This window comes from Lingula anatina, chromosome 3, assembly GCF_051362555.1.
Source record: "Lingula anatina isolate TDL-2025a chromosome 3, LinAna3.0, whole genome shotgun sequence".
In the NCBI taxonomy this organism is placed as follows: Eukaryota; Metazoa; Brachiopoda; class Lingulata; order Lingulida; family Lingulidae; genus Lingula; species Lingula anatina.
Window position 1 is genome coordinate 33730069 of NC_141769.1, and position 22515 is coordinate 33752583.

Here is a 22515-nt window from a genome sequence, read left to right on the forward strand (position 1 = left end):
TGACAAAACTTCTTAGCAGGATCTAAAGGGAAATATAAAAAGTTGCATTAAGGTTGGTTAATGACCCTGCACAAAAGATGAGCCCATTTTTATCCCACCCATTTACGCTCCTCCAAACAAACTAGCATGTTCAGAATGAGAAAAAATGCACTTGATACATCAGCACCCTTGAACTTCTATAAGAACCTCTTTCCTTTCACACGCATCCCATGTAATAAACCACTTACACAGATCCATTTTTACCACAAAGCACTGGAAAGAGGAACTGAAGTTATATGTGTGTGTTAGACTTTTCTGGGTATATTATAAAACATAATTATATTGGTGGTGTGACTTGCAGTGATGTTCCTAAGTGATAAAGTTGCGTGTTAACTTTTTAAGTTCCCATAGTATATATACAACGTATAGAGGCAGCACCAGGTTTAACAGTTAGCAGGTTTTGGGGAGGTAGGTTTATGTGTTGTTATATGTATGAGTAGATGTGTGTCCCAGGTAGTTTATGCATTTGAAGATCTATGCAATTTTTTATGAAATTTATATTTTAAACACCCAAAAAACACCAGAAAAACAAATGGAATCCATGGTTAAAATGTAAAGCGATCTGTAAATTTCTACTTAGCATAGTTGCATGTGGGCAGGTGGGACTACATGGGAGGGGGGACCACAGTAAAGCAATTAGACAGTGGGATCTAAATTCCTTTGGCTGATTGGAAATTTTATTTTTTGCACAAGGTAAGACCAAGTATCATGTGATAGACCAAGGTGATGTTTGTTCAGATATACGTAGCACATTTCTGAATATGCTGCTAGACCGTTGGCGGAATAGAGAGATTACCAGCCTTCAGTGTGAAGAGCTTGAGCTGCAGGCAAACAAGACATTTTCAGACTACCAAGGCAGCGCCACTTCTCTGGCCTTCCCTTTTCCATTAGCAGATTATGCTGTTCTGTTAGGGCTTTTAGTGGTTATCCCACCCCAGGAAAGATAAACTAATAACAGCTCCAAACAGTAAGGGAATACAGCAACCATGTTGTTCACTAGCAAGAGTTAGTTGGCTGATGTTCAGAAATTGAAAAAAATTAGCTTACATTTGAAAGCAATGTGGAAAATTAAAGCACTCAGCTATCCACAATTTTTCTTTATATATATATATATGTATAAAAAATGAAACCCATAGTCTTAAAACTCAATAGCAGTGTCTCCCTCAATGTCAGAGATACTCCTGTCAATACTGTGTATATCAGACCCCATGTGAACAGACACAGCAGGTGCCCTGACTGGTATGTGAGGCATCCATGTTCCTGGCCCCAATTTATCCCTGTTAACCTTACTGATATGTATAAGTACCAGGACTACAGCAGGAGGGGGTGAGTGTTCAGTGCTGCCCCAGTAGTTAATAGATGATGCAATATAGGCACTAAACCTCTCACCACTAAGTGGTTTTGGAAGATAAGCCTGATTAAGTGTTACTTCAGATTACTCAGACCTGGGCTGTAATGTGGTCAGAACTACCTGTCTGTCTGACCACAAGTGACACGAGGGAGGGTGTCTTGGTGCAGTCTGTGTAGGTGCCAGGGCAGGGGTGAGGACAGGGTCAGGGAGGGGTCAGGGTTTGGGAGGCAGGGGGCACCGTAGAGGCTTACCACTGGGGTCTATAGATATGCTGTTCAAATATTTGGGAATTATACACATCTATTCAGAATTGTTTTATTAAAGTTATTTGATATCTTTTTATGATGTAGATGATGGTTTATATTTTTTAGTGTATGTACATAACAAAAGTCAGTTATGTCAAATTATGATAATATGTACTGAGACGGAAGTACATAACAGTTCTTATAAAGGATTTGTTATTGTTCTACCTGTAATTGAGATGGAATGTGGACATTTGATATCAGGGGTGACACTAAAATGTTTTCTTACACAACAAGATTTAGAGTTAGTATCATTGCGACAACTGATACAATTGATGACCGTTACACAAAACTCATGCCTTCTGTCTGTACAATGTTTCTTTTACTGCCAGACAAAAATATACACATTGCAGGTTTCCTAGACTTGAAAAATAAGCAAATCATTACAAGATGTACAATTATCACATGTACCTATTTACCTCAGGTATTAAACTGTACTGGAGTAGATATTTAGTAGGCTTATATAATATAAAAGAAGTTTAAAATGCTCTATATCCCTCTCTCTCAACACACACACACACACACACACACACACACACACACACACACACACACACACGTATGCACACACACACACACACTTAATTCCTATCAGTGTCAGGTTATGTGCTACGTGCTCCTCCCCCCCCCCCCCCCACTCCCCACCCCCCACCCCCAAGGGGGATATCAGTAGCAAAGTACAATGGAGGTTGACCACATGTAAGTATAACAGTGCCACTACACTATGATCTACAAATAAAGATAAACATCTCAGTCTGTAGACAAAGTGCTGTGACCACATATTATTCTAGTGATATCCAGTACTACAAAGGCTGACAGGTAAGTTCAGTGAAAACTCTGACCACAAGGTTTTGTTATGAAGTGTCACATCGTGGAGGATAACAACAGAGTATTTGTTAAAGTTTTTGTACTACACAAACTCATCCAAACCACTATTGCGTACACCTCAGTTCAGCTGGTGCTATGGTTTCTAGCTATGACCACTGTCCTTAACAGCCCGCTGACCACTGGGCAGTGACCATTGGGCAGTTTGTTTGTTGAAAACAACCAGATGAACATGTTTTGATAGCAGTACTGTACCAATAAGCATTCTGAATTATAGGGTGTGTATATTATAAATCCACAGATATGAAAGCACCTGTTGGCTGGCTGGGACTGAATAAGTAGCAGTCACTCAAGAGAAAATGATAAAATACTCAGTTGTAGTGGGGCAGGTGCTCTATGTACTGGAGGAGGAGGAGGGAAAGTCAGAGTTGATGTAGTACATATATTGTTAGGGGAGGGGAACTAGTGACAGGCCTGCAGTATATAAGGCTGGCGTTGCAGTAGGAAGGGAGACTTTTGTGGATAACACTAGAGAGCTTCACTGGGCACCCAGTGACAGAAGTTTATCATTTTAACAGTGTTCTGTAGTAGTTTTTTATATATATTATTATCAAAGCTTTTTCACAGTGCATTAGAACAGAGAACTTTAAGTGAAGAGTGGGATGTGCTTGTCTCAGTTTTTACCCACTTTAATCTAAGCGTAGGTGACATCAAGGGCAAATCTGTATATGATATCTGAATAACAAGACTAACGCAGCAGTTTTTAAGTGGAAAATATCCTCAGTAACATATGATCAGGACACTGGAAAGAAGAGAAGTACATTTAGTGACAGACATAAAGGAGATTTCTCTGATATCAGGTGTGAAAATGGATTATAACAGGTGGCCAGACAAGAACCAGTTTTTGGAAGAGCTGCAGGTAACAGAATAAGAATTTCTTCAATTTGTTTCAGTTTTTATGTGCAGGTGTTTTAACAAGTTTGATGATATGGAAGGTATGAGCAACCAACCTGTGTATTTACCTATATGTATCATTTTGCTACTTTTTTGTTATAACATTTTTTAAAAATTGTAAATGCTTTATTGGTAGCATGATTAACAATAGATTGTCCCTTTAGATTTGTGACTTTTTAAATCAAATTATCCTTGAGTTTCATTTCATTTTTTTCATTGTTTTTTTTTTCTGACACTGAATACATTAGCAATTCAATAAGGAACATTATGTGTATTAATGTTTATGCAAGTTGGCATCATTCTCAAACTTGTGTGTTTTTTTCTTCTGGTATAATGTCTTTTTAAATGGGAAAACTTCACTTGAAGTCTTTTTAATAGAGGCTTGTTAGAGCAAAGTTTTGCTTTTAATAGAGGTTTGTGAGAGCAAAGTCTTGTTTTGCACATAAAACTTAATGTCTACATTAATTTGATTACACAAAGCAACATTGAGCTTTGAAGTTGTTCTCAAAGGTAACAGAACTTGTGTCTAACGTGTGAAAACAGCTGCACTTGGAGGAAGTGATTTGTCAAAATAGGCGTAGCCTTGCTAGAAAAACATGAAATTAGACTTTTTAACATTCAAGCAACATTTATTACCACAGCAGTTTTTTGAAAGTTTTGTGAAGTCGGCAGTTCAGCAATAACAAACTCTTTGAAGATATTAAACCCAAACAAGTGCCATTTGACTTTAGACACATCAGTAAGAAAGTGTGTGGTAAGGCTGATATATTCATACACACAGAAACACCCCCAGGTTGTTTTCTTTCACTTAAATTTTGTATGAATAAAAAGGTGAAAAATGCGTCAGGACAGGCCTTCAATTAAATTAAGTTCAACAATGGTCAAATGACACCTTCATTTCTGTTTTTATCATAGAGGTGGAATAAATGATGAGATTTTCAAATAGAATTATTGAAGTACCTTGACTTGTGGTGATCGCCTGTGGCTATGCAATGCAATACAAGAGGCAAAGCATTTAAAAACACTCTTTGTATATATTATCATAAAGATAGCATAAAGTTAAACCCGACACTTGTTGTTAAGGTTCTTAAGTTAAATCATGCTGGATTAAGCGGCTGAAATCTGATGGTGGTGTTGTCCTGACGTGGCCACACAGTCTGTTCACTTTGCCCGTCACAATCACTGGGCTGTCACCAATATTTTGTCAAAAGTCATTCAGCGTTTTACGGTCATTGAATGTCACAGTCACTGAACCGTCACTCTTACTAAATGCCAGAGTTTAGTGAGTTGACTTATGGATTGAAAAGGTTTAAAGGATTTATCCTAACCTCTTAAGGTGAGTCACACTTTTTTCCATCAGATAAAGAGAAAAAGATCTTACACAGGTCTTATTTTTCTCAATAAGCTTCTTTAGTCTGCCAGGATCATGAAAGCCTGCTGAAATGTCAGAATCATATAATGGACTTTAAAATTTAAGGTTTATCAATACCTCTGTCTGAGTGGCCAGAGTTATTATTTCTTTGTTAATATGAATGTATGTTTTCAAATATTTTTCAAAGACTTAGTGTAGGTATGATTTTTGAAGTGTCTCTTATTGTATATTACAAATGAGCAAGTTAACTTTAGAAACAACTAGAGATTTAATCTGGTCTCTTAAGGTGAAGATCCCTATTGTCACTGGAATGAAAAGAAGTAGTGCAACGACCAGATGTGTTGACTTCTTGGTAGGAAATAACCAGAACCCATTTTCTCAAGATACAAGATTTTTTCTTCTAATAAACTTAACTTATGGTATGAAGAGAGACAGAACACAGCATGTAAAGTGGATCCTGTATTTCATTGTATTACAGTCACTGAATTACCTGTAGCTTATGAATTTAACAATATTTGTCACAACCTCTTACTCCAGTGATGGGGTATTATTAGCAACTGCAGTGAGGATAAAACCAGAAACTTTGCTCTGGGGATTAAATACTTCCTAAGATTATAAAGATTGATCAATTTTCAGTTCAGTCTCACAGAGTGGGGAGTGTTGTATAAAAGAGCAAGCAGCTGTGATTTTGTTCTCCAACAGACTACATTGCCATTAGTCAAGTAATAAGTCTGCATGAGAAACACATTGTTACCTTGACAAATCTGAGACACAAAATTGTCAGCGCTTTCAATAGAGGACATGTACAGGTCAACGGCATGCTGAGACGCAGGGTTTATGTAGTTGAATGCTTGAGTTTAGGCTTAAGTCAAGAGGCTTGACCCCATGACACCAGACTTTGTCAACTAAAGTTACTGCTCTATTGCCTGTAGCCTGACTGGAGTTAGATATAAGGACAAAATTGCTGAATCAAAAGATTATTCTGTGTACAATGGGTCAGAAAGGTGCTTCTCAGAGCAGGAGGTGACATCTTACTGAAGGCCTTGAAATGGCTGGTTATATTTTTGTATTGTGCAATAAGAGAAGGAAGGACTTGTGAACTGCAGTATTGAGCCAGTGTATTGCCACTGGAGTGTGATTTGCACTGTTCAAAGGTAACTCAATCAGTGTTTCAAGTAATTTATAGAAAAAAAGTAAGAAGATTTTTCTGTATGTGTGTTTCAATATAATTGGTTCTAGCACCTTCTGATAGATTTAACTAAGTTAATTTACAGCACACATCAGACTGAATTAGTTCTTTTCTCAGAGTGAATATTACTTCAGATAGGCTTAACATGATTATGTAGATCTATCCAGTTGAGCAGACTTTATTTCATCATAAAAAAAAAACTTGTATGTTGTTGGTCACAGAATTCAACCAGCTGTAGTGAAACTACATAATGTTAAGTTGCTTTCTAAGTTTATCTGTACATTTTCTGTGAAGTAAAAAGGCTGAGGTTGATAAAACTTGTAAACCACATTTCATTGTTTAGACTACATGTTGTGAACTGTGATATGAGAGAAGAGATCTTCAGCTATCCACAAGATGCATTGTGATTGTGATAGATGTACCTAACATCCTGATTGTGTTTGGATGTGCTCTTTAAGATTGCTATGGATGCTTAACCATATAAAAGCATGTAAGGGAATGACAAAAGCATATATTGCAACATTTATTTTTTTTAACTGAACAGTTCAATAGGATATAAGTATAATGAATCCATTATGAGAACCAGTCATCTTTATTTCAGATGTTAACATGTTATCCAGACAGATGTTACTTCCCACAGTTTATCTTTACAGGTCATGTAGTATAGGAAAACCAGTCATTTCCACGAGCTCAGTATTGTTATCTTAATACTTGGTTGTATTCACATGGTTGTCTTAGAAGAAGAATAGACTTATTGACATTATCAGGTTCCAGATTACACAGAGTTAAACCCTGCTCCTGGTCCAAATCTACTGCTCAGTCGACTGTCATAAGTTGGTGCCAGTCAGTTCGGTTTCAGTCACAATTTATCCCAATGTAAACAGGTGACATCAATACCTGTACCACCATAGCAACCTTACCCAGTAACAAAGACTTAATTTTGTGTTTTATCTTTCCAGGTCGTCATGGCAACAGTTAACTCCACCAGGATGGCCAGCAACATTAATGTGGTCAAACAAATCCACAAGCAGTTTCTGAGCTGTGGTATCTGTCTACAGCAGTACACCAACCCCAAGGTACTGCCTTGTCTCCATACCTTCTGTGAACTCTGTCTCTACGACTACATTCCCTTAGAGAGTCTCTCTGTTAGCTGTCCTCTGTGCAGGCAGCAGTCAATATTACCCCAGGAAGGGGTGTCAGGACTACAGTCTAATTTCCTTATTAATAACCTGATGGAGATGCTGGAGAACCCTCAGTTGTGCACCAGCTGTGACAGTGGTGCTGTGGCCAAGACAAAGTGCACAAACTGTAACCACTCACTCTGTGAATCCTGCTCACAGCTACACAAACAAGATGTTGACTTACAGACACATGATCTAGTCAGCCTGGATAAATTATCACCTTCTGAGTCTAAAGAAGGAATGCTGCCCCAGCTTGTGTGTCCCAACCATCAGGGAGAGTTGTTAAAGTTTTACTGTGCCTCCTGTGATACCGCAGTATGTGAGGAGTGCACAGCGCTGGAGCATCACGACCACCGAATTACGACAATGGAAGACGCCATACAGGAACACCAATCAGCTCTCAGGAATTTGATCCACAATGCTCAGGCCCGTATCCCTGTGATCGAAGACGCCATTACTGTGGTCAGTAGTGTGTCCACTGCGCTCTGTGATAAGTTCAAGGAGGCAGAGATGCAGATAAGTGATGCCTTCGATGCACTTAATGAACTCATCGATCAGCGAAGAAACAAGTTGCTCTCAGACCTGGAGTCCACACACAAAGTAAAGCAAGCTACCCTACATTCACAGAAGCAAACTCTCCTGGACATTCTGACTAATATCAATGACTGCTGTCAGTTGACGGAGAAAGCTCTCACTCATGGCAGTGAGACAGATATCTTGCTTATGAGGAAAGAGATGACAGCTAAACTTAGCGATCTCTCTGCTCTAGAGGTGCAGTGTATGCCTGAGGAGAATCCATCTCTCAGCTTTGTCGATTGCAATTTCTCAGATGTTGCTGAAGTAGTGGAGAAAGTTGGCAAAGTGGAAACCAACAGCGCGGTGGCGTTTGAGACCACAGCATCTGGAGAAGGTCTGCGCAGGTGTTACACAGGGAAGAAAGCCATGTTGTCTGTCACCACTAAGAACCGCCATGGAGAACTGCTCAAGGTCGGCCACTGTTCACTCACTGCACAGATCACATCAACAAATGGTGAAGTCTTCACTCCTACTGTCATAGACCAGAACAACGGTACCTATGACCTCACGTATATTGTGCCGAGTGATGGCTCCTATCAGCTGGAGATCAGGTTGTATGGTCAACAAATCAAGGGATCTCCCTTCAGTGTCCAGGCCTACCCACCCCCAGCTAGTGGTGAGAGACCCCTCAGTGCAAGCAAGATTCCCAAGACGCTAGCCGTCAAGCAGAAGGGAACCAAGCGGCCACCCAGCTCAAAGTCGTCAAATAGGAGAAGTAACCCCATTGATGATGACTTGATATTGAGAGTTGGCGCCAAGGGGAGGAACCGAGGGGAGTTCAGCAATCCCCAAGGCCTGTGCACCACTCCCAAAGGTTTGATCATCGTGGCTGACAGCAACAATCAGTACATGCAGGTTTTCACTAACTCGGGGGATTTCAAGATGAAGTTTGGTGTTCGAGGTCGCAGCCCGGGGCAGGTACAGCGCCCCACGGGAGTGGCAGTCAGCGCCAACGGCAACTACTTAGTGGCAGACTACGACAACAAATGGGTCAGCATATACTCTCCTGATGGCAAATACCTCAACAAGATCGGAACAGGAAAACTTATTGGGCCCAAGGGTGTCGCAGTGGACAACAATGGTCACATCATTGTTGTGGACAACAAAGGAAGCAGCATTTACATTTTCCAGTCTAATGGGAAACTCCTCCACAAGTTTGGTACCAGAGGTAATGAGGAGAACCAGTTTGCTGGCCCACATTACGTAGCAGTCAACAGCAACAATGACATCATCATCTCTGACTTCCACAACCACTGCATCAAGGTGTTCAACTGTGAGGGAACATTCCTGTTCAGTTTTGGCTCCAATGGAGAGGGCATGGGTCAGTTTAATGCTCCCACAGGGGTGGCTGTAGACAAACAGGGGAACATCATTGCGGCTGACTGGGGGAACTCTAGGTTACAGGTGGGGACAGCTTTGTGTTTTGTTTTGTCATTTTCATTTAGTTAATTATCCCAGTTTAAATACTCCTACCTTGTATTTTGAAAACATTGATTTTCGTAACTGAAAATTGTTTCATTTGTTTTCTTTTAATTTAATCTCATTAAGTCACTGAAAATTGTTTCATTTGTTTTCTTTTAATTTAATTTAATCACATTTAATTTTTATTGGAAAAGTAAAGTGATTCATAAATCATTGCCTTTTTACCAGTAAAAACTTTAAATCTTAAAAATATTAATACATCTTATTGTGAGAACTGTTGGTGTTTATGAATATCAGTACCATGCTCACACTTTGTCCAGTTTTTCTGAGATATATCATCTTACTTCCCAGGTATTTGACCAGAATGGTTCCTTCCTGGCCTTTGTGAACACTCAGACGGACCCCCTGTACGGTCCCCAGGGGGTGGCAGTGACCAGTGACGGACATGTGGTGGTCTCTGACTCTGGCAACCATTGCTTCAAGATCTACAAATATCTCCAGTAGAAATCTTGGTTTCCCTGCTCAGAGGACATCCTGGTTGGCTGGGAATAATAGACTGTCAGCCTCACCCAACTGACCAGTGGACTGACCTACTGACTGATATCCTTACAAAATTCTTCCAAATATTTGTAAAAATCAGGGATTTGCTGTTCCATGTTGACCACTGCTAGGTATCCACACCTGCCTATAGATGGCGTTACTGGGACATTCAATATAGAAACGCACCTCAGTAGAGATGAACATCAGAGCACTACTTGCTATTCCAGCAGCCAATGCATTAAGGCCCGTAGCATGATCAAGTGTTTTGTGAAATCCATCATAGTTTTTCTGCAGAGACGGACAATTATCAAGTGCCATGAAAGGATCTACAGAGTGGCCCTGCTATGTTAAAATCCAGGGGAGGGAGAGGGAGAGGGGGGGGTATGCACCTGCTATCATAGTGCACAGAAGACTGCAAAACAGTGCCCATGTTTTGATTTTTTTTTTTTTTTTTTTTCATTTTATTTATGGATATTTTGTAATATTTGCTCATTTTTTCTGTAAATGTATAGTAAAGGGGTAACTGAAAAACATTAAAATACATGAAGTAGGCTATTAAGGAGGAACCTTTGTACATTAATAAGATGTGGGTGTAATCACAAAGGCACAGAAAAGTTCTAAATGGGTGTATTTCTAGTCTCAAGTTGATTTGGATTAGCCCAACTTTCAAAGTGGGGACAAAGAGCAAGTGCAAATGTATCGTGTTTTCTAGTCTATGGTGTAAATTAAGCGTTTTGGTGTGTGTATTGAGATGGTACATATTGACAGCATTACAGATGTACTTGTATATATCAGCTATATGATCAATACTGCAGATGTGATAGTAGGTAACTAGTGACAGTGTTAATGTAAAGCCATGTTGCTTGCATGTATAAAAGAGACAATGTAGCACCTGTTGTCAGGTAAATTAATAGACAATTTATAAGTGTTGACTGTATGCCATAGAGATAACCAAGCCAGTCTGAAGACTGTGAGAGCTGTGGTTGCTCATGCCTGGTTCATTTTACTGCATGTAGCTGCTGTCTCATTAGTTATGTTTAGTTATTTATTAATGATATCTTCATTCATGTAACTATTTGATCTTTAAATATGAACACTTTGCTCTTAGTTTGCTTGCCAATAAGTAGTCCCTCTTGTGCAGTAGGTAGATAGAACGGATTCCAGGAAAACCAGAACAACTTATACCTCCACCCTAAAGCCATATTCTCTGTGGTAAATGTTATTTCAGGATGACTGCTTCACACACTAGCAGCGCCAGGATTTCAAAATTGAGATATGGATAAGTTTATTCCACACATTTTATGTATATCTTTTGCATCCAATTTGAAGAAAAAAAAAAGAATTTACCTGGGACCACTGTGCATTATAGTTTCAATTCCATATTCCATGTTATATGTAAGAGTTTACTGTGCTACATGGAATCAGTCATATATGTGTCAGAATTCAATTTCGTATTCCTAGGAGAGGTGTTTCACTGTCAGAAATGTGTTTAGATCATTCATTGTGGCAGTCTTAGTAAACTTTTCATATCATTAACCGATGATCCGTGTATTGTAATTGTGCAGATTGTAGAGCTTAGTAATGTAAATATGTAAAGTATTCTGGAGAAATCTTCTCTGTTGCATACTAAATGGCTAGGATCAAATTATTGTACAGTGTCATGGTCCTTGGTGTATTTTTGTTTATAGTGTAAATATGTTATTTTTGTCAAAGGGCAGTGCGGTCAATGCAAATATAATGTATAAATGTGAGGATACAGTTAAAATATGTGTGCTGGCAGTTACATGTAGTAATTGCTGTGGTGCTTCCTAGGACGTGTAAAGTTAGGGGCCTAGTTACAGAATGCTTGCACTTGACTTAAACTTTTTATTTTGTTAACTAATTTCTGTAAGAATGTGCAGAATTCAGAAGCTAGGCTTTCCATAGTTATAACTGGATAACCTTCAGTTCACTCTAGCACCCCACTCTGTTCTCCTGCACTCTACTGGGATGGAGTAATAACAGTTTAGAATATAAATGCCACTTGTCCTAACTAACATGTATTTATTCACATATTTCCAATCCAAACTAAACTGGTAATTTATACCTAATAAGTACCTTTAGACTTAGAACAGTGAAACTTAAAAAAATGTTTACTTACATGTACCAAGTGGTGAAAGGAAGGAAGAACATACACGCTTTTGGTGTACAAAAGATTTACTTGATATTCTCAATTTTACAATCATAAGACGCCTTTTCTTGATTAGGAAAGAGCACATCATGTGTCTGGAAAGACCACAAAGAAAAAGAAATTAGTTACTTTTGGTTGTCACCTGCCGATAATTATTATTGTAATGTTTATTGTTGTTTTCAGTTAACGTGAAGTATACGTGTTTTTGGTTATTTTGTGACTAATGCCGAATGCAATTTGTGGAACATCAGGTCACGTGCAAAGAAATTCCATGACATTTTTTTCTCTTTTTTAGTTTAAGATGTATTTTGTCATTTGCTTCATAAAAGTCAAATAAACTACTCAACCTGTGACAGTACTTTCATTTTACTCTATCAACACCTCATCAATAAATAAACAAATTCACAAAGAACGAATAATCATGTCAAGGAAAAAAAGCAATTCCAGATTTTGGAATCCCGGTCCGCTTACCTCTCTATGCTGTGTCTTAGTCTTAAAACGAAGGGAAACTACAACCAGAATATGTGACTCTCACGACTTCCAAAGTTTTAAAAATGTGTCAGTTATTTCTGCAATTTTAAGCGCTTATTGTCCCTAAAAACTAATGCTACAGTTGTACATGCGCGTGTCGTGCAAATAAAAAAAAACGCGTGGGAAGAATGTGTGCAAAATTCAGGTTTTTATTTCATTTTATTTCGTAAATCTATATCGGTGCTTTGAGTTTTGCTGTCAACGTTTTTCTCAACACGTTCTATTTAAGTTGTTCACAAAAACTCTAGATATACATGTAGTTCCCGAGAGTACGGGGCAGGTTAACGGTACACATGTACCTATCTATGGACGATTAATAAATATATTTCTACATTAAGGTCCATGTATACTGGTAACTCGTGCCATTCAAGGACAAGTTACATCGGGAGTGAGAAAATATCGTGTTACCTGTCAATAAAGTGCAGGTGTACCCTCACGTCCCGCGTCTGTCGAGGACACGAGTCACCGTCAGATAGAACATGTCCTTGATGATCTAGTTTGTATCTTTTGCGTTCCGAAAATTAAATCATTTATTTTTATTCGTTTATCTATTTATTCTTCGTGGTGAAAAAATGCCTTGATGTTTTTGTGCGTCTCCCTCAGTGGTTACTAACGGCGTTAGTGTAGGCCTATTTTAGCTTTTTAGAGCGAAAATAGCCTTTTTTTTTTTTTTTTTTTGCTTTGGGCGATTTTAATTTTTTTGATGTTAAAAGAGAAATAATGAGCGGGTAAAATCTGTTTTTGTTTTCTGTTTGAATGTTTATGGTTGTCATGGTGGATTATCTGTCATCTCGCACACTAGTGTAGGTCTGATGTCACGTGACACGACGGCGACACTGTATATGTAACATTTATATAAATAAACGGAAATAAATTTTTGTTATTTGCTCCTCACATTTGCAGAACATGTTTTCAATAGTAAAACAGGTAAACAGTTGGACACTGTACTTAATCCCCGTCTTTAATTGGCCTTTTGGGAAGTTTGTTTTAATTTTTTATAAAAACTTATAAGCCCAGGGCTTTGTTTCTATGACTTTGGTCCTTTTACTATCAGTCACCTTAAAACAATCACGTTTTCAGTGGCGTTACTAATCACATTGAATAAGCAATAAATAGATCTAGTGGTAAGAAACCTGGTTTACTGTAAGATAAAGGTGAGACGCGCAGCTGAGGTATCAGACGCTCCTTATCTCAGGTTGGAGTATTATGTGAAGCAGTTCACGGTCTACCCGAGTAGTGTAGTGGTGTCACATACCAAGTCGCCGTCATGAAGTTTCCCATCTTCTGCGTGAATAGTGCCCTTCAAGACGATTCAAGCGTTTATTGCCATTGAAAATTAATACTGTTTGATTAAAATATGCGCAAAGAGAATTCAGGGTTTTATTCATTTTATATCGCAACAAGAAGAGTCTATATTGGTGCTTTCAGTTAAAGGGTTTGTTGGCAACGTTGTATAAAAGTTGTTCACAGTGTCAATATAGTTCCAATAGACAAGGGAAGGGTGAGCAGTGCACATGTAACTACAGGATGTACATGTATCTGTGGACGATTAATAAATATATTTACACATTAAGGTACATGTATACTGGCATGTCGTTCGGTTCAAGGACAGGTAACACCATGAGTGAGAAAATGTCGTGTCACCTGTCTTCAAAGTTTAGGTGTACAATGTAGGCCCTACACGTCACGTCCCGCGTCGGTCAAGGACACCAGTCACCGTCAGGTAGAACATCCCCTTGTTGATCTAGTTTGTATCTTTTGCCATCTGAACGTTTAATTAATTATTTTTATTCGTTTATTTATTTATTGTCAGGAGTGAGAAAATGTCTTGATGTTTTTGTGTGTCTCTCTAAGTGGTTAGCGACTGTGTAAGCGTATTTTAACTTTTTAAAGCGAAAATAGTCATTTTTTTTATTGCTTTGAGCGATTTTAATCTTTTTGATGTTAAAAAAGAGAATATGGTACACGAGGTCGCGTAATTTTTTTCTGTTTGAATTTTTATGGTTATCATGGTGGATTATATGTCATCTCTCACGCTAGTTTAGGTCTGACGTCACGTGACACAACTGCGCCACTTTATATGTAACATTTATATAAATAAACGGAAATAAATTTTTGTTATTTGCTCCTCACATTTGCAGAAAATGTTTCCAATAGTAAAACAGGCTAACAGTTTAAAACTATCACGTTTTCAGTGTCGTTACTAATCAAATCGAATAAGCAATAAATAGATCTAGTGGTAAGAAACCTGGTTTACTGTAAGATAAAGGTGAGACGCGCAGCTGAGGTATCAGACGCTCCTTATCTCAGGTTGGAGTATTATGTGAAGCAGTTCACGGTCTACCCGAGTAGTGTAGTGGTGTCACATACCAAGTCGCCGTCATGAAGTTTCCTATCTTCTGCGTGGGCTTCTTGCTAGTTTTGAGCAAAGTAAGTTTTTTCTGTTAAATGTGGTTTATTCTTAACATAATATGGACATCACATTCGTCTTATTAGATCATAGTAAATGTGACTGATTTGTTAACTTTTGAGCCGTATATATTGTACGTGTAAGACCAAGCATTAGTTAAAACTTTAAGTTAAAAACGTTCAAAACAATCACCAACCTTATATTCTGGAGGAAATATTCTCAGGTCGCCGACGGTCGCCCCCCTTCCCTGTACAGCCAGCGTACGGAGAGAGCCTCTGGAGGTAGCTATATATAGTATACAAAATACAGAGGGGTGACACACGTGGTCCACCATTTTGCTTTAAAGTGAACAACCGCTGGATGTGTTAGGTTTTGTGATTAGTATTTTGTTGAAAACTGGTTATGTCAAGTTAGTGTCTTTACTACAGGTTTATAGACCAGTGATTTGTCCTAGCATGAAAATTTGTCACTGGCAATTAACCGCGAATCACTTTTTACGAACGGGTCACCCAGTTCACATAGCGCACTATTCACACAGGTTGTGCAATGCATTTGTCACCCCTCTGTACTTGTTGATTGATGTTTTAACTTGCTGTACGTTTGGAGTTCAAGGAGTAGGCATAATTGAAAAGACCTAATTAAAAAAAATGCAATTTTTGTCATAATTTATTTTCCAAAAATGAATAAAACAGATGGTCACAGGTGTAAGGAAGTCGATATTGCAGGCCTATTTTCCTGCAAGATAAGTAAGAGTTTTTTTGTATGTGTGTCTGTCTGCTTTTTGAGACGTGTATTTTATTCAGTTTTATATACAGTACTTTATATTCTGAGCACCTATGTTCTGTTGTGAAAGTTGTCAAAGCCGAACTAAAAGAGTGGTTCTTTTATCCCTCTGGACCTTCTTCTTTATAAAGCGTTCCCGAAGATACATTACGGGTGAGAAATTGGTGTCAACGCATAAGTCTTTCTGAAGACTAGATTACATTTGGCACGGACGCTACACGATGAAATCGTATATGATTTTCTGCGCGTGTCATGCATTTAAGCTGGTTGCACTTAGCGGGAGTCCCCTCAGAGTTGGATCGATCCATGAAGTTTATGGGAATGGGGCCCAAAAATTCAAGTCCCTGAGTTGAGTAGTGTACAGTGAACGACGCTCGCCTCCATGGCCGCATGCACAACCCAAGTTGATCCGTGGACTAACAGATCCGCGAGTCAAATATGGCCGACCCACTTAAAAGATTACCACGTAATCCCGCAGGGAATCTATTCACTGTCTATTAAGGGATTATGTGCCCAGCTTTCGAATGGGTGGGCCGTATTTGATCCGCGGATCTGTTAGTCCTCGGATCAAATTGCTCTGAAGGCGCCCTATGACTGGCATACACCACCGTAAACGTTACTGAGACTGTCAAAAGACACATTCCGAGTGTAGAACAAATTGGTATTTCAGGTATCCCCGGGTATCTTGGTTGTTATGAAGACAAAGGCGACGATGACACGATGTTTGAAGAAGACTCAGAGTGGGAGGACGACAAAATGACCGTTACAAAGTAGGTGTGCGTGCGTGCGTGCGTGCGCGTGTGTGTGTGCATTTTATTATTATTATTTTGTCATCATTTTGAGCGAAAAGAAAATATGGTTTTAAATTTAAATTGTTAAATTTGAATTATTGTCCATATGCATCAGTAAATTATCCATAAGAAATGTTTTACATCACAGATGTAATCACCTCATAGATGTTGAATGATTACGCTGAAACCAAACAATTAAAGTAAATAACAAAAAGTAACAATATCCTCATGTATCCAGCGGGGCTACAAAATATATACTTACATTCTTACATATAGATCAGATCAACATCTTTAACAGATAAAAACTCATAGGACATGAGACCAAACCATCTGTTACATACCCCATTGTACGTACAGTGACCAGTGCGTCTATTGCCTTTAACGTTTATCTTCTTTTACCCACGTGACACCCGGTTCATCCACTTTTGCCAAACGGTAAGAAGCCCCACTTTCAGGTGGTTTCAGACACAACGCTCTCTATTAGTATAAGAATATCCCAACACGCTTACCTGAATTTCAGCGACGCCAATCAAGGGCCAGGCAACCACACCACAATAGTATACATGTCTATATACGGTACAATAAATTACGGAAAACCAAATGCGCACTTGTGATTGGTGCTGCGAACTTTATTCACACATCCCGCTAGTGCTGAAATAAGACTAAGGACAGTTACTAATATCAACATCATTAATATTTATACCCCATCAGGTGCATTCAGTATTGTCAGAAGGAAGGTTATGTCCTCGCAGCACTGAAGGACGGAGACACGTGCTACTGTGGCCGAGCCGACGCCAACTACAAGAAATACGGTACCAAGAAATGTAAAACCAAATGCGCAGGAGACGATGCGCAGATCTGTGGAGAGGAAGATGAGGTGTCAGTTTATAACGGTGAGTGGGGCGACGTCATTCGGAAAGGCAACCTACACTACTCCCTGCACTTGCATTTTGTTACGGTATCTTATGCTTTCCGTCAACTGATTATTGGATTTTCCTAGTGAAGGCAGTGAAGAATAACAAATAGATTTATCAATTGTTTTTTGGGTTGTACTGTAAAGCAATTTCTTACAGACTATCAGTTTACGTTTGGATATCAAAGATATACATTTAGGATTCTTAGAACTTCTAGGGACCTGAAGAAACCATTCTTCTACAGTGATGAAGTTTCTTGCATATATAAAAACTGGTTTAAGTTTCACCTTTTATTTTATCGCGTTAATTGTTTACAGTGTCAGCAACAGTGGCGACCTCTGGCGCACTTGCAGGTACGTTTATATGTTCATGGGTTTTTTTCAAAAAGATTATTTGTATCATAAATGACATTTTAAATAATAACCAGATTTTGGCTGTAAAAGAACATTAATCCCGCGGAAAGTTCAGAATGCCGGCGGCCTAAATGAAGACTTAAACTATCAAAAATAGAGCATACAAAGTTAAAGTGCAGCCACGACTTAACAAAGAAAAGCGGTAATTTTCATCTCAATGTACATAGAAATAATGGGCACATGGAGTTTCTGAGGGTTTTTTTTTTTTTTAATTCAGCTTCCCGTTTTTATTTAGGAATTAAGTTGCAATTTAAATTTTACTCGATTTGAATGCATTGCATTTAGTTTTGACGATATTCCATCGTATTGTTTTTAAACAAATACTGAAAATTTAAGGCTGCCGAAGCACGCTTTGCCATTTTTATAAGTGAGTTTATAAGTGAGTAAAGAGAATTTATAAGTGAGTAAACAGGCCTTCCCAACTACCAGACTCGGCACCTACGGGTCCAGTATAAACCGGTTTATCAGACCACACTACCCGCTTTCAAGGTGTGTGTCAGATCGCATTACAGAGTATCAGCCACCACACCGATTTTGCCTGGTGCGCGATGTGATAGCAATGATCCTAAGCGGGGTTGGAAAGTAGTGCATCTCATCTAGATTCATGCGCTGCTGCAATTTTCTCTGTTTATGCTCAAATCTGACAGTACCGCAATTTTTAACATAAAATTTAGGTTCGGACATAGCCATTGATGTTTTGTAAATAAGAACTTGCAAACTTATATATTAATTTAGAAAAGTAGGCCTATACCTAATTTTGATAGCAGAAGCATATTCTGTCGGGGGTTAAATATTTTTGTGACTACCGGGATGGACGAGATTGAGGGCAGGGGTAATCCTAGAGAGGGGTGAGAAACGTCCATTGTTCTCGTCAGCGAGGCTGTCCTTTTTCAGGGTTTGTACGCACGGACAGAAAACTTAAGTATTGTGGGAACGTTACTAATGAAGCCACTGGTAGTACTAGTAGATATCAGCCTGTAGTCTTGAACAAGCGCCTCGATGACGAGTGAACAGTTGTGAAAAACAAAAGACCCAGGTGTGGTAGTTCAACTACTGTTGATGCGTGCCGCAACGACCAAACCTAATTGCTCCTCAAGGTCACAAAACAATAACCGGTACTGACGGCTAGGCTCGTCTTAATCATATAAGTAGCTCGTTTCCACCCCCTGGCCCCCGTTTCACAAAGAATCTTAAATCCGTAGACGTCTTACTCGAGCTGGGTGGCCTAGCTAGGTCGACTTAGCTGAAGTCGACTTGGAGTGTTTCACAAAGAATCTAACGTCTTAGCTTGGCGTGCTTACCGTAGTCGACGCGCACGAGAAACTTTTCAAGAAAAGGAGGTGTAAAATTGCAAAAGTTTCACAAGACATGACGTTTCATGGCCTCTTTCGGCCGAGAACGATCGTTTATCAAAGATAAAAGTCAGCCAAAACACAAACAAAGTTTGTTTTTGAACTTTATTGATTAGTTTAACTTCAATACAACTTCAAAGCAACAGTTAAACATTAGCTTGTCGTGGAACACTACTGAGGGACGTCTAGCAGTCAAAAACATAAACAAACACGCGATCGGCTGGGTAAAGTGGAATTTTATTTTTTATTTCAATATTCCATAAATGTCAGTACTATTCAAGGATATTATAACACAATATCTTGAAGGAGGTATGTTCTTTCCAAATTTTTGTTGTTTATGCTCTCATTTACCGAGTTTTAGTTGAGCTTGCCGACTTAAGTCTCCTCCCGAGGAGGCTTGACATCGTCGACTTACAGCTAAGAAAAAAACGACGTAAGCGACCTTTTAGATTCTTTGTGAAACGGGACTTAGTGACGTAACGACTTAATTACGTTGGTAACCAAGCCCTAAGTCAGGGAAACCGACTTAAGTTTTTTTTGTGAAACGGGGGCCTGATTGAGGGAGTCGTCTGTTGTATTCATGTGACTCCTACTTGACAAAAACGAGGCGCGATACCCGGATGACAGGTAGGCTTACAGAATTTGTGATAGGGTATGATACTCTTTTATGCGATCTGACACACACCTTGAAAACGGGTAGTGTGGTCAGATATACCGGTTTATTCTGGACCCGTAGGTGCCGAGTCTGGTAGTTGGGAAGGCCTGGTAAAGAAATTATTATTATTATTATTATTATTATTATTATCACAAAGAGTGTCCCAAGATCCCTTCCATACCAAACGGCGAGATCAAGCAGGGTATGGTTCTGGCTGACGGCGCCATGATAACGTTCAGGTGTAATGACGGCCACAGGCTGTGTGGGCCTAGGTCACTCACCTGTGTCACACCACCTATGGGGAAGCCTGTCTGGGACCAAGCCTTACCTACATGTGAACGTATGTACTTCCTTGATGGAGTGGTCATCTGCATTTTATCACATTCTTTTTGTATGAATCAATTGACGTGATGTGGTTTCTTGAAAATGAAAATACGTTTATATGACATGTTCATAGATAACGAATATTCCTTTCTATGTAAAAAAGGGAAAAACTGATGGTAAAGGGATTATATTTTTACAATTCTATCACACACAAATTAAGTTCAGCCAAATAACCATTACAGAATGATAGGATAATGTACAGTTTGTATTTTCCGATATGTATGTATTACTAAGAGTTGGAGGGGGGAGGGCTTGCAAAATCACATTTCAGTTAAACAAATACAACAAAATATTTTTTATAAAAAGCAGACAGTTTCTTACCCTGATAAAATAAAGGACATCACTTAAGATTAAAATATTCAATTTCAATTTCAAAATTTCCCCTCCAGGAATTCCCGGCTATGTTGGCTGTTTTGACAATGAGGACACTGAGCCGTTCTTGTTTGATCTGAACACTGAGTGGAGTGATGACGCCATGACAGTGGAGAAATGTATCTCAAGGTGTTCCACAGAAGGTTTCAGCTTTGCAGGTACACCAACAAATTTCATTCTTTAACAGCACTTTCAAGACAGGTTTTATTTATATACATCTTGTGCCCATTGCAAGAATTAGACGAGGAAACCATAGTGGTGTAGATATTCTTCATTTTGGAATTATTTTGAAAATGTATATAGGCCTAAACATGAGTGACGGTAATTAGTATATTTTGGCTCCATTTTTGAGTAAAGATGAGATAATCAAAAATACCAGCACAGTTGCTAGTTGGGATTCGATAAAAAAACTGTCTACGCATCCCTTTGCAGCTGTTTTTCGAGAAAATGAAATCTATTCATTTTTATTCAAGTTAAAAAATGACAAATGTTTCTGTAGGTCTTATGGACGGAGACGAGTGTTACTGCGCCAAGACCGGTCTCAATTTCACGGCATATGGTCGTAAGCGGTGTGAGGACAGGTGTGAGGGAGACGCTACCCAGGTGTGTGGAGAGGACGACGACCAGGTGTCCGTTTATGACGGTATGTTGGTTTTCAATTTTCCAGGTGTAATATCCCTATTTTAATACTTAAAACTATCAATAATATATTGCAGTTTTTCGATAGGTTATGAATTTGAAATATTTATCATGTATAGTCATCAAAATGCCAAGACAATGAAATAAGCTTTGGATAGTTAAGTCAGATTTTCTTACATGAACCTCATAAAATTTAGTCCTGTGAACTCCGTAGTCAGTTAATCAACATCACATCAAGACAAAAACGCAGGTTGACAGGAATATAGTACTTTAGTACGTACATATGTACAGTTCATGTGCAAGATCAGATAACATATTTTATGGTAATGGTAAGTCTTATGTTTTCTTTGACCATGCACTGGTTTACGACCGTTTTATATCATAATTGCACAATTATAACTTGAATTTCTTCTGATTGTTATATTGTAGTGGTTTGGTACAACATGGTGTCCAATGCTGGTAACGGAACGGTCCCTGTCATTGGTTGATAATGAAACGGAACCCCTCATTGGTTGATAATGAAACGGAACCCCTCATTGGTTGATAATGAAACTGAACTCCTCATTGGTTGATAACGCAGAAATAACCACCATAGCTATCGTAGTAACGTAGTAACTAATTGATGTTGGAATTCCAAATGACGCATGGTTTTTCTGGTTGTTATTTTGTAACGGAGCAATAATTAGGCACTTATGTGAATAAAATGAAAAAAAAATGCTTTTCATTGCATTTGTTTTCCTTCTTTGCCAGTTATGACAAATGTGGAAGAAATTTGATATAAGCAGTGCAAGAAGGGATGTCCATCGGACAGAAATGCGGCAATATGTTACCCGTGCTAAAACAACGTTTGCGATTACAAATACTAGATATGAAATTAATAAAATGAGACCGGTCTTCACTGGTGTACACAGGTTATCAATAAAGGTGGGAAAAACTTCTGTTGCCGGTGTAACGAAACTGAGGGTCCGTGTAACAGAAAGTCCGCCCTCCATATTTGGTTTAATGGTTAGGGTTAGCCTGACCTAATTGGGTCAACATCTAGGGCGAGGCTCACCTGTGCAAATGAATGGGAAGCAGACTCTCTGTTATGGGGGATTCTCTGTCACGTTACACCGGCTTTTGTTTCCACCCCCATCCCCCTCCCACCGCCGCCGATAATACATGTACTAGAGGTATATGAAATATAGTTCTGTGGACCTCAGAATATTTCCCCTCTTCAGGTAGTGAGTGTTTCACTAAGACAAAGAACATGCCACCCTTTGAATATGATTACAGTTTTCTTTTTTATCCAGAACGAAATTATACATTTCAATAATCCGTGAGTTAAGTTTACGATGCTGGCATCATAGG

At 38.9% G+C, this 22515-nt stretch overlaps 2 protein-coding genes across 13 annotated transcripts in view; both read left to right on the forward strand.

The window, feature by feature from the left end:
- LOC106175168 (tripartite motif-containing protein 2) overlaps positions 1-12274 on the forward strand; it is a 55270-nt gene extending 42996 nt beyond the window's left edge. For 8 of the 12 annotated variants that reach the window (XM_087008648.1, XM_013557030.2, XM_087008653.1 and 5 more), the window contains 2 exons: positions 6992-9193; positions 9563-12274. In XM_087008648.1, the coding sequence (XP_086864774.1) occupies positions 6992-9193; positions 9563-9715 (2355 nt within the window). In that variant the 3' untranslated portion in view covers positions 9716-12274. Of the gene's footprint in view, positions 1-2562; positions 2796-2836; positions 3437-4421; positions 4808-4971; positions 5998-6991; positions 9194-9562 lie in introns of those variants that run through there. The other 4 variants (XM_087008652.1, XM_013557028.2, XM_013557033.2 and 1 more) reach the window with 4 other exon arrangements.
- A 2060-nt stretch (positions 12275-14334) lies between these two features.
- LOC106160681 (uncharacterized) lies at positions 14335-21867 on the forward strand. The gene is made up of 9 exons (XM_087009719.1): positions 14335-14882; positions 15086-15143; positions 16316-16415; positions 17148-17329; positions 17668-17703; positions 19928-20110; positions 20544-20684; positions 21026-21169; positions 21595-21867. The coding sequence occupies exons 1-9, from the start codon at positions 14835-14837 to the stop codon at positions 21651-21653; spliced, it is 951 nt and encodes a 316-aa protein (XP_086865845.1). The 5' UTR covers positions 14335-14834; the 3' UTR covers positions 21654-21867.
- Positions 21868-22515: the final 648 nt, after the last annotated feature.

Excerpts from the sequence above, each read along its gene's own strand:
- LOC106160681 (XM_087009719.1), top strand. The coding sequence starts at position 14,835 with ATGAAGTTTCCTATCTTCTGCGTGGGCTTCTTGCTAGTTTTGAGCAAA. Across the intron at positions 17,330-17,667 it reads TGAGGTGTCAGTTTATAACG|TGTCAGCAACAGTGGCGACC; the intron begins GTGAGTGGGGCG and ends AATTGTTTACAG. Across the intron at positions 20,111-20,543 it reads AGCCTTACCTACATGTGAAC|GAATTCCCGGCTATGTTGGC; the intron begins GTATGTACTTCC and ends TTTCCCCTCCAG.